The following is a 13,181-nucleotide window of genomic DNA, read 5'->3' on the forward strand; positions in this document are numbered from 1 at the left end:
TGTTTCATGCAAATAAATCTTATGTAATATTAACAGTGGAAAAGAGCTGTTTTGGCCTCCTGGACTTTAGGTTGCAAGATCATGTGAGAAATAAGGCAAAACTGTGCCTACCTGAGCAAATGGTGTCACAATCAAGTCATCTCCATGTCTGAAAAAATGAGCAGAGTTGTAAGTTAGATATTAATGAAAGTCATCTCACTGCTACTACTTTTATAGAGAGAAAATGAGGTTTTACAGTGTGCTCTGGGTTACTCCAGGTTTACTCTTCAACAGTTACACACTACCGTTGCTTCACAGATTCTTTTGAAAAGCAAATACCAAATTAGTTATTGCCCAATTACCTGTGTATCTATGGGACGGCTGATGAACCAACCAGTTTCTGCACAGCTTTCTGGACAGGTGACTGCATGGGGCAGACCTGCAGAGATTTCATCCCAAAGGACAAAAGGAGAACACTGAAAGCGATTACATTAAGGGTTGCTAGCAGGTTTGTGAGCAGGGGCCAGGCGAGTAACTGCAGATGACTGGGCAGTGCATCACAGACTAATAAAAACCTAGTAAAACTTTTGAACTGACTCACAATCATGTAGTTACAGGGGGTGTAACCAAGAGTGTGCTGTTGCTGTGGCAACCTCACCCACACCACTCTGGCTGACGTAGGGCAAGGTGTCGGGATGACGTGCTGTAGCAGAGAAGGGAGGCAGGAAAAGAGGGGTTTCTTCACTTCTGTGCTGAAACACTTGCACAGAGACGTTGGCTTATGCTGTGAAGTTATTCCCACTTGCCTCATGAATAAAATATAGAAGTTGCACACAAAGTACCACGTGTAGTCACATGTAGGGCTATGGGAACACTGGACAACTGCAGAAAGAAACTGATGAGAGACTGAAGCATGGGTATCTGCCCAGTCTCATCTGAACTGTGTGGGGAGGCAAAACTTGAGTTTTCAGTTATCATATCTAGTAGATGGCAGCAATCAAGATTAAAAAAAAAAGACAAGTTCCAAAGACAAAAATTGAATATGACTGTATTTTACTGAAGTGAATTTGCCATGATAATTTCTAAGTTGTATTTGGACTTGAAATCATTCAGCAGAAATACCATTGCTTTGGTGCTGTTTTCAGGTTATTTAAGCATGAAGTATGAGCATTTAATAACACATTTTCAAATCAAGGTCTAAGGTATTTCATGATGTTTTCATGACCCTATGAAAATGAATAGAGCTCTTAAAACCAGATGGTCATTAACTCCCTTGTTAATGCCCTGGGATGATTCATCATGTCTATAATAACCAATTGGATTTGGTTTCATGAGACAATTAAAGCCTCTAAGTTACTCCCATGGTGCTATGTTTCTTCCAGTTTAGTGTGAGGATCAGGTTTACACACTGTCCGGTCAAGTGGAAAGTTTTCACTGTATCCCAACCACTTCTGCATAAATATCATTTAATGAAGCATTCTGACAACAATGACTTCCTCAGGCAGCCAAGGAGGAAAATCCTCAACCTTCCCATCAGAAGTGGAATAGAATTTTTCTGCATTCCTGAAAAAGCAAAGAACTAGGAAGACTGATGACTCTTCTGTGGAAATTAAAGGCGGTATACGTGGCATTTAACACAGATTTTCACGGTAATGGAAAGATCAGACCTCTTCCTTTTTTGATCCTGACTAAAAGGAAAGAAAATTGTTACTTCTTATGGTCAGGCTGATGTAATCTTGGCAAGTATGCCTTCACAGCAAAAGTGCATGCCACATTCTTTGGTAATAATTTACAAAATAAAAAGACTTTCATTTCTAATCAGCATTGCTTAATATGTTATATAGCTACACAAACAGTGGAAGAGTAAGTCATAAAGAAATTGTATAACAAAGGTTTCAAAGAAGATAAGCCTAATGTATCTTTTCCTTTTCTCTCATTCTTCATTTAAATATCCATAATGTAGATATGTATATTACCTCACTTCCATAAAAAATATATTCTTTGTCTTCAAGTTATGTGAAACAGTATTACCTGCTGTGTGACAGCTGTCTTACCTTTCCTCAGTAAAACAGATTTTTTTCCCTTTTAAAAAAGGTTTTTGCTATTTGTGTATTGGTTAGGATCTCCATTTTCTCTTCCCTTGTTTTTTTGACAAAGAGGCCCAGCTATGCAAAGCAAGGAATTATACCTTAGTTATCTGTATGGCTTCTGCGAAGATTGAACAGCCTAAAGCGTCAAATAAGTAATTTTTCAGTCTTCCTTCTACCCACTGTATCTATTACTCAGGTTGTTCAGGGCTGCAAAGATGGTGAAGCATCTGAGGGGAAGACGTATGAGCAGCAGCTGAGGTCCCTTGGTTTGTTCAGCCCAGAGCAGAGCAGGCTGAGGGGAGGCCTCATGGCGGCCTGCAGCTCCCTCATGAGGGGAGCAGAGGGGCAGGTGCTGAGTTCTGCTCTCTGGCAATCAGTAATTCACTGACTAAGCATCAATTGGCAAAACTGTGAAAATAGGATGGTCCTTGTTTTCAACATCTGTTGTAGGCTGCCTTACTGGAAGTGGTATTTCATTGCTCTTCTTAATTCAATGGCCCTGTTTGCCATCCCTTGAATGTTGAGGCACTTCTAAGAGGCAGTTAAGTACACATTGCTGGACCTTCTTCCATGTATTTCTTATATATATATATAAAATAGCTTCACTCCACTACTGTAAATTTCAAACTTTATTCTACTTAAACTTTTGCAGCATAGCATTTCACTGGAGAATATTGATAAAATACTGTGGCTAATTAGAGGTGACATTATTAAATATTAATTTAATGCACTGGAACCAATCCAGGATTTCACTTTCATATTTCAAATACCCCTTCTGTCAAGAGTAACAGTTAAAGAAATTGTCATTATTTGGGGAAGATGTATTGAAAGCACAGATATCCACAGTTTTCACAAAGTAGTTTAGCATGTGCCAGACAAACTTGGACAGAAAAACAATTGCACAGTGTGTTGAGTAATCTTCAGTCCGTACTGGGTGAGAAAATCTGGAAAAGGTGAGAGTGTTCAAAAAAGGAGTAGAAGTGTCCAAACTGGCTGTGTTACTTTTTGTATAGAAGAGCAAGAACATATGATTTAATCAAGGTGCTATCATTTTACAGTGTACTGAATCAGGACACTACAACTTTTGAATGTTGTACTATTTTCTTTTCTGATGATATAGAAGCTGATAGACGACTCTGTTTGGATTCTGGACAGGGTAGTGCCACACACCTATATACAGAGGCAACAAGAGGAGTGTAATCCTGTGCAATGTATCACAGGCTTATAAATTCAGACAGAGCTGTTAACCTTTGTGGTTAGAATAAATTCTTCACATCACTGTTAAAATGGTTAACTAGAATGCCTGGCATAGTTGTTCATATGTTCACTTTTTAAAAGCAAGATAAATTTGAAAGTAGGATAATTTTTCACATAGCCAAAAATTTTAAATGATCGAATTAACCACCACAAAAACAAACAAACAAACAATCAAAAGGTTAAACTACATAACACTCCACACAAGTTGAATCAGTGTTACATACAGTCCAAATTACCAATAGTAGACCAATGATCGTATAAAACATTGCAGGTTTTTCACCATGTTAAAGTGATGAAGCCTGTCCTCCTGTGTTTTTCTGGGTTTTGTTTCCTAACTTTTCCTACAGGACATACTAGAACTTTCCCCGTATAACCTGTGATGGTCCCCACTCTGGAGAAGAGAAAAGAGTACCACGTTAAGTCAGAAGTTAGACGTGTATGTTCACATGAATGTTGCTGAACACTAAGTACACAAATTCTGCCTTCCACTCCTCAAGACTGGCATTAGTTTGTTTCTTCTATCCCAATCACAGGACAGCAATTAACATGTCTATGGGTTAGAATTAAAGGGAGGGCTGGGTTAGGTGAATTTTGATGGGGTTCTCCTACAAGCCACCTGATCAAGGAGAACAAGCACATTAAGTCTTCTTAGACAGATAGACAGGAGCAACCTCAAGTTTGCAGGCCCTGGGACTTCAACCACCCTGATATCTGTTGGATAGACAACATAACAGGGCACACACAATCCAGGAGGTTCCTGGAATACATTCACAATAACTTCCTTCTACAAGTGGAAGACAGACTGCAGAGAGTCCAATGAAGGGCTGAAAAAATGATGAAGGAACCTGTCATATAAGGAGAGAGTAAAAGAGCTAGGACTGTTTGCCCAAGCAAAGAGAAGGTTCAGAGGGGACCTTATCAGTGTATACAAGAAGAACAGAACCTGGCTCTTTTCAGTGGTGCCCACTGCCAGGACAAGAGGCAACAGGCCCAAACTAGAACACAAGAGGTTCCCTCTGACCATCAGGAAGCAGTTTACTGTACACATTATGGAGCACTAGGACAGGTTGCCTGGGGAGGTTGCGGAATCTCCCTTCTTGGAGATCTTCAAAAGAGTCTAGATGTAGTCCAAAACAACTTGTTCTAGGTGTGTAGGTGTCCCTGCTTGAGCAGGGGGGGTTGGACCGGATGACCCCTAAAGATCCTTTCAAATATAAATTATTCTGTGAATCTATGAAATAAAATTGCTGTTAATCTTCATACAATTTATATAGTGTTAGTTATGAGAGTAGTGGAAAATAATGTTGACACCATATCGTTTTAAAACAGGATCACACTGGTTTGCCACACTCTGTTTGAATGAAAAACTCACTCATCACCCAAGGATACATACTGGCTGAGAATGCTGATCAATCTTTAAAGCCAACTAGCATAATCTGCATTGGATTCTTCAATTACAAACTTGGGACACAGTCTATTTGAAAGAATAAAGCTGCCAATAGACTTTGAAAAGCTCTAGGAGACAGTGGCTGTCTGGCATCTTTGCAGCAAAGAGCTAAGGCTTTTGACACATGATGACAAGAATCAACTCCATTTTCACACAGTTGCATTTTTAATTTTTTTAATTATTATTCTCTCTAGAAATATATGAAACTTAACAGCAAGGGAAAATCCATACTGTTCACACACAAAATATGAAAGAATATGAAGATGAATGCAGTCTTCTACTTGAAGAAAAAAAAAGAAAACCGAAGTCCCTGAGAGGTCCATTATTCCAGGCAAAATAAAAGCTGGTTATAGTGGTTCTCCTTGGACTACCAGAAAACTATTTAAGTTAAGACTTAAGAAACACGAAAAGAAAAGAAAAGAAAAGAAAAGAAAAGAAAAGAAAAGAAAAGAAAAGAAAAGAAAAGAAAAGAAAAGAAAAGAAAAGAAAAGAAAAGAAAAGAAAAGAAAAGAAAAGAAAAGAAAAGAAAAGAAAAGAAAAGAAAAGAAAAGAAAAGAAAAACACTTCTCCAACATAAATTTCACTAGCAAATACTGCAGATTTGAGTGTTTTCAAATATCCCAATTAGCTTCATATGGAGCACAAAAACAATACTTGGCCTCCTTATAATCAGAGATCCAAGACAGCCCAGAACAAATGTGGATTATAACACATGGCTAATATGCATCAAGATATGTCATGTACTAATGCACCTAGAACTTTCAAGGTAGAAGGAGTATTTTTTATAGGGAGGTGCTAAGTCGGATTTAATTTTTCATGCGACCTTCTTAGCAGCTCAGTTTCTGAAGATACAGTTTACCAGGTTTGAAAGAAGACTTTGAATACATGGAGTCTGCTCTGTTGTAGTCACCAGTGTTAGGTTACCTGATTTACAATCTTACTTCCAACTGAATTACAGTAGAAACAGTGAGCTGCTCCTTTAGTTTGTAATGGATATAATTCTGTTTTTCCAAGTCTTGAAAGATCTCCTTATCTTGTGTGCTAATGCAATTCAGTTGGAAGTAAGGTGTTTTTAAATTAGGATCTTGAGGTTTAATCCACACAGTATCAGAAAGTATTATCTGGTTAAATATGTACCTTACTGTGTCTTTCCGAGCATGACACCACAGCATGTGTTCTTTCGAGAAGACTAGGAACAAGGGATTTTGCTGGTTGACAAGAGCAGCTAATTATATCTGAGTGATAGTCATCTGAACCAAGACCCGTCAAATCCAGAAGATCAGTTCAGGATTGTCGCAAGGGCTGAAGTCAGAATCAGCAGATTAACTGAAAGAATTGGAAGTATCACAATATGTACTTTTTCCCATTCCACATAATGTGCTACAGGAATATTATTGGACTTTCATCTCCTATGACAGCATCACAGCACATTTGGAAGAGTTCAAGGAGGACTAAGCTGTTCAAGGTCAAACTGAATGGGGCTTTGTGCAACCTGATCTAAAGAAAGATACCCCTTCTGCCTGTGGAGACAGAGGGTATGGACTAGGTTGTCTTTAAAGGTACCTTCCAACCCAAACTATTTTATGATTTGATGATTCACATTGCTCCAAATAGCCATCAACCTTCAATGCTTTAATCTTACCATAATACATCAGAAGTACAGTCGATAACTCCAAGCAACTGGCTTGTATTCAGTCTAGCAGACTTATTCAGCCTTAAATAGAAATAGACCATGGACTTGCCAGTGTGCTTCATTGGTGTAAGTGATTTTCCTTCTAAAATTAGAAGGCAGTCTGCCTGGGTGTCACGGTGGCAATGGCATGGTAAAAGAAGTTACAGCAGTGCGGAAATTTGTTTTTTATGTTGAAGGAAGGACTCTATTAAGCTAGATGGTATAGTACTTTGAACCACAAAAGAGCTGAACTCAATCAGAAGAGTCCAGGCCAATTCAGCAGTGCCATTGTTGGACTGTTCATACAACAGAAATCATCATTTAGCTCTAAGCAAGGCTGCAAAACAAATGAGCATCAGTGACTAAAGGATAGATTTGTTTTCTGCTCAGGTCAGAGAAAATTAATGAATGGGTGTGTACACATGACTGGAAGCAATCAAGTTAGTGCAGCTTAATGAGTTACTATTAATCATTTTAAATTGCATTAGCTGACACACGTAAACTCTTAGCTTGTTGCAAATGTAAATAAAATGTATTGCCTTGAACTAATTTTAAGCAGAAGTCACTGGGTTGCTTGTCTCTGCTTCATACGTTTAAGCATTGAGAACTGATACAATTGTGTTACTTCTGAAGAAAGACATGACTTTGCATGGAAATTTCTGCTAATGCAGGCTGAAAGATTTCTCCTCTAAAAGGAATGAAAGCAGAGCTGTTAAAAACAGCACCTACTCAAGGTAAGTTCCCAGCCTGAGAGAGCTTGCTGTGAGCCAGCCACAAGATTTTCTCAGCTTCAGGGTTTAGAAAATGGAGTCCCTTAACCAAACTTAAAGGCTGCTAAACACACACACACACACACACACACACACATATATATATATATTTAAAGACTTCAAGAAAAACAAGGCAACATCAGAATTTCAGATTCTCCTTTTTGAGAGAACAAGCTCCACAGTTAAGACAACGTGAGCACCATTGCAAGCATACAGAGAGTTGTTTGTGCCCTGAGGGATGAAACATGAACTGATGTTCTTCTGGGTTGTGAAATAAGTTCGGCCTGTGCGTAAGCTGGAAAAAACAGCCTAAGAAGCTTCTCCAGAAACCTTCAAATTTCTCTTTACAAGGTTCACTTTCTCCACACTGCTCCCATCCTTCACTATTGCATGCACATATGTGCACACAGAAGGTAAACATCCTCCATCCCCTCCATTGCAGCAGTAGATCTGTGTAGCAAACACTGGTACGAATATTTCTGAAATCCCTGCTAAGAATCATTTTTGGTATCATGCTTTTAATCTTTGACCAAAGATGTTTAGCAATTCAGTTTACCTTATTTACTGCAGGAGCAGTAAGTAACATGGCATGTTATTTCAAACATCTAATATTTCTACCCCCCAAAGAAAAAGAAACTTGATGTTAAAAGTCTTCATAGGGGAATTGATCTGTTTTACAGCTGAGAGTTCTGTTTGGGAAATGAATAGGTTTTAGTATTCAGACCAACTATGATTCTGTACTGTCTGAAGATTAAATAAAATCAATTTGAATTTCATTAAAAAAAAAAGATAAATCTGTATTCACCAGCCACATAAAGCCATACAAGAACACCTTAGGATCTCCTGAATTAAAACACAAATCAAAACAAACTTTCTCAATGCAAAAATATTCTTTTTTTGGCTTATGACATAACTGATTTCCCACCAACAAAACAAAATAATCGCAAAATTACTGTGTGTAGTTGTGGGGAGCACAATATAATAAGAAGGACATAAAACTATCAGAGAGTGTCCAAAGGAGGACTACAAAGTTGGTGAAGGGTATAGAGGGCAAGACATATGTGTGGCCCTCTAGGAGTGGCCGAGTTCCCTTGGTTTGTTCAGCCCTGAGCAGAGAAGGCTGAGGGGAGGCCTCATGGCTGCCTGCAGCTCCCTCACGAGGGGAGCGGAGGGGCAGGCGCTGAGCTCTGCTCTCTGGCGTTAGGGAAAGGGTCTGCACCCAGAGGGTGGTTGGGCACTGGGACAGGCTCCCCAGGGCAGCAGTCACAGCAACGAGCTGCTGGAGTTCAAGAGATTTTTGGACAATGCTCTCAGACATAAGGTTTTATTTTTGGGTGTTCCAGTGTACTTCCAGGACTTGGAATCGATGATCATTATGGGTCCCTTCCAACTCAGGATATTCTATGATTCTATGATTCAAACTTACTTCAATTTAAGAAAATTGGACATTACTACATTCTTCAGTTTGTATCACATTTGTAAAATGTTCTAGCAACTAGAAAGGACACAGTGGTCTTTTTTTCAAAATATTTTTGATAGTTGTTAAAAAAAAAAATTAAAAAAAAGATTATAAGTATTAATTACTTAATTTAAACTGCAACCTAATTTATTCAGTTTAAAAGTTCTTAAGACAAGGAAACAAACCCAATGAAGCAAAATATTGGCCTGTTTTTCCTACAGCCAACTAAATGCTTTTCTTTGCACAGATAAATAAATGTCTCAAACAACATACTACATTTTTTCATTAAAATTGTTTGTAAGCTTAAATTAAATTGAGAGTACTTCATCATAGCTGATTTGTAATAAAAGAAAAAGAAAAGGAAAAGAAAAAGAAAAAGAAGAAAAAAAGAAAAGAAAAGAAAAAGAAAAGAAAAAGAAAAAAAAAAAAAAAAGATAAACAGAGAAACCATAAGACATTTCAACAGCAATCTATCTGGAAAGACAATTATTTCTCATTTGTTAAATGGAGGTACAATTAATCTGATCATTACCTGTGTGTTTCTTCTGCTTTGCTAGTCTCTTTGTCAGAACTTTATGTAGATCACTTTTCAGGGAAAAGGGTATCTTTCTCCCTAATTTTGGATTTATACTCACAGTATTATATTAATAAATCCAAGCATTCCTGGCTCAGAAACAGAAGAATAAGCTGTATCACTAGTAATTTGGCTTCCTGTTCAGGATGAAAACATATATCTTCATTTCATGATTCTGTTGCCATATTAAAACCTTGGGTGAACCTCAGTAACCATCCAGGTTTGCCATGTTTGTCTGCCAATATTTGTAAGTACTTTCCCTTTACACATCTGATCTGATCCAGATGGAATACAATGCAAGTTTTAAAAACTGAACTAACTGTCAAGAACTGGGAAACGTGTGTGCTAGTATACCTCAATTGTTCCATGTGTCGGTTAAAGGGATATTTCAAACCGTTTGCAGCTTCAGGTCAGGACCAGACCTGCCAGTCACTGACAAATACGGGAACACCCTATCCTGGAATTTCCCTTTATTTAAGATATATTTTTGCAGCCAGAATAACTCTGCTAATCTTTATTCTTTGTAAAATTACAGATTATTTTGTCTTCATTCTGGAAAAAATACCCCCACAGAATTTAAAATCCCACAACTATTTCTCTAGCTACTGAAGAAAGGGATAATCCACCCTGGCTAAACAGACCCAAATCTTTGTATGTCATGTTTATCAGACAACACATGCTCTCTGTGTTCCAAAGTAGTCCAGAATCAGGTTTTCTTATTCAAAGAGAGGATATATGTATATATGTAATTAAATTTTTGGAGACATATAGCAAAGGTTTACCAATAGAATCTAACAGAGCAGCATGTCCTTTATGAGGAGGCAGTATTATATTCTTGTTACAGGGAAAACAAATCCCTAAGTAAATTGTGTCTTCTTGATATTTATTTTATCAGCAGAGGAATGCTGTTATCTACAGATGGTACTGGCTGAAGAGCAGTAGGCTGGACTGCTTGGGAAATGGATGGAATGTTGGCCATTTGGCCATTTAGCAGATCACCTGGTCAATGACCCTGCCATTCTCTACAGATTATGTTTTGTGACCGTGTTTGGGTGTTTTGAAGTTGAAAGCAAGGATGAACAGAAATTTGCAAGTTTTGTGTAATTATGCAAGTTAGAGTTTACGTTGATATTTTACCTGAAGGAAACAGTGCTGAGCCTCTCTACAGGATCCTCCAAAACTCCCCACAACAGCTATTTTTCACTAAGTGAGGTTCAACTGGCCAAGTCCTTGAAAGGCTAGGATGTTGGACTGTATTCAGTGGCCTTGTGGAAATAGTAAAAGGCAGACTTGAGTGCTTATTGGAAAATACCTTTTCTCCTAGATGCATTCAGGAAACATTAGGGAACTCAAGCACTCTTCCACACTAAGAGTGTCTTGGTACTCTGGTCTCATCTGCTACACTCTGGTCTGCTTCTTCAGTAGGGAACTATGAACACTACTTTTTTCACTTTGAAGTGTGGTTAAAACATGAGCTCTGCTCTAGTCAGTGGACTGCTTGTTGCTTTCTTTCTCAAGTTTACAGCAATGCTAATGATTTCACTGGATAATCATTTTATTTATTTATTTTCATCACATTAGAGACCTGGGTTTTGTTAAAATGGAGATTCTTTATAAATTAGATCACATGCAGTGTTAATCAAGGCAGTGATCCCTTACCAAGAGAAGCATAAAAAGGGTTAACCATTGCCTCCTCTGTTTATATTTGCAAGTTCTGAGTAGCAAAAGCAGTTTATCAGGTGAGTATCAAGTAATCAGGGTGCCACTGCAAGATATCCACATTCATAGCTCTCTGTTTCAATAATGTCTTCAGATGTCATGAGACAATCATTTCAATACAACATTAATGATTGCTCTCATCTTTTAGCTTGCTGCTGCTGTTCTCTTTTTTCTCTGTGCTGTAGCCTTGCAGTTAGGAGCTTTCAAATTTTATTTTCCATTCTTTATTCTCCTTCCCTTTAAACTTGTTTTCCAGTCTCTCGTCGTGGATATTACCCTGTAATTCCTTATATTGACTCACTCATATGGTCACTTTTCTTGATATTGCATATCCTTGTCTCCCTGCTACAAATCCCATAGTCAGGCTTCACAACGCATCTGTGCTCTTCTGCCTTAGACCTGGTATCTCCCTGTCTAAACCACATTGACTTTACATTTTACAACCTTGAATGGCTTTTACTAATCTTCTCATGTCATCTTCATGTTCTAAGATTTCTTTCTCTAGGTTTAAGATATTTGTTCCAAGGGTTAATTGAAAAAATATTACAGACTCCTACTCCTTTTGATTTGTTTTTCCATTTCCTACTATACTGCTGCTTTTTCTGCCTCCTGAAAAGCTTTAAATGCACCCACTGTTTTGGCCCATTAACCTTCTATCTGAGTTGCCTTGCACTCATCCTGCCTTTTGTTCTTTTCCTCCTCTAATCTGAGGAAACTCTTCATACTTTACAGTATGTTGTAGTCTGTTGTAGTCTATCTGATTTAAAAACTCTCCACTTTTCTCTTTTCAGGTCCTGTTTCTGTTACTTTCCATCTCAACTCATTGAATGAACTCTCTCTGGTTGCTATGTGAGGTTTACTACCTTGGACACAGAGATTCACTCTGTTCCTTTTCCTGAGGATACTATCTGACTGTATTAGTCTCCTGGTTATCATCTTTTGCTTTGCTTTTAGGTCATTTGTGGCAGAGGACAGCATTTTGCCTTGAGGTTTCAAAGAGCTGCGCACAGCTGGGTTCCGTCCCTTGGCTGCAGCTCAGAGCTGCTGCAGCAATGCAAACAATAATGGTAGAATAAAGAATTCAGTGCTTTAGCACTGCCATCCACTGGCTGTCATTAACCATGACACTCCATGTTTGACAAATCTTGAAGTTTTGGTTTTGTTTCATCTGAAGTGGAATGTACTACTCTGAGCACACTATTTGTGAGTACTAGAAACACCAGAAATATTTGTAATATTCATTCCACATATAAGATGCATGCATTTCATTTTCTAGTTTGCTTTATAAAGTGAAATATTGAGGTTGGTAACTCAAGCACTAAAAAAATCAGAGGATTCAAGGTTAAACTCTTATGTGCCTTAATTTTGTGTATGTTTTGTAATATATGTTGCTCATGCATAAGAAACGTACAATACTTAGAATTAAATATGCATATAGATGCAAAACAGAAATAGAACAGTTTGTGAGTGATCTAAATGTTCTTGTGGACAAACAGACGCTGACAAATCTTTCAGCGTCTACCTTGTTTAGGAAACTCCTGAACTAAAGTGGTTTCTTTATTTTAAGAACCTTCACTAGGCTTCCTTTCCATGCACATCCTGTATCTCCTTGAACTCATATATAAAGAGATTTTTTTTTTTTTGTATATATTCTTCACTATTTTCTCCTTTTGTTTGTTTGTTTGTTTTCCCTTTAATTCCTTGGTTTCCTTGTAGTTCATTTCTGTGATATAATCAAATTCATTATTATGAGGCTTACTGATACTAGATTAACATTATATGGTCAAAACCACTAGCATTCTACATTTCCTAATACAGTCCAATCCTAAAACATTGCAGGAGTATTGACCTTAACAAAACAGTTCTGTGACAGGAGACTACATGTATTAAAATCTATCCAGATGTGCGGTCAAATAAACTTTATATGCAGATTTGTTATGAGAAATTTTTGACAGAAAGAATACATAGAAATATCCAAGGAAGAAAGTGTGCTCATTGTTTCCATAATTATTTTTTTATACAATTTATTGCCATGTACTGAAATATTACCCAGAATTCTAGGAAATACAGAAGTGGATTACAGGTTCAAGGATGGAGCACTAATTGAATTCTTAATTGAAATGACGCATCTAAGCAATGCACCGACCTGGATTGGCCCTTGATCATAAAAATGTTTCTAAATGTTTCCCTACAAGGGTGCCACACTAAAAGCTT

The 13,181-nt window shown here is 37.7% G+C and overlaps 1 protein-coding gene across 3 annotated transcripts in view; it reads right to left on the minus strand.

Moving 5' to 3' along the window:
- Nucleotides 1-13,181, minus strand: part of PDE4D (phosphodiesterase 4D) — a 368,255-nt gene that overhangs the window by 111,047 nt on the left and 244,027 nt on the right. For all 3 annotated transcript variants that reach the window (XM_032205385.1, XM_032205388.1, XM_032205386.1), the window contains exon 3: nt 112-148. In XM_032205385.1, coding sequence (XP_032061276.1) covers nt 112-148 — 37 coding nt within the window. The remainder of the gene's footprint in view (nt 1-111; nt 149-13,181) is intronic.

The sequence above is a fragment of the Aythya fuligula genome, chromosome Z (genome assembly GCF_009819795.1).
Source record: "Aythya fuligula isolate bAytFul2 chromosome Z, bAytFul2.pri, whole genome shotgun sequence".
NCBI lineage: Eukaryota > Metazoa > Chordata > Aves > Anseriformes > Anatidae > Aythya > Aythya fuligula.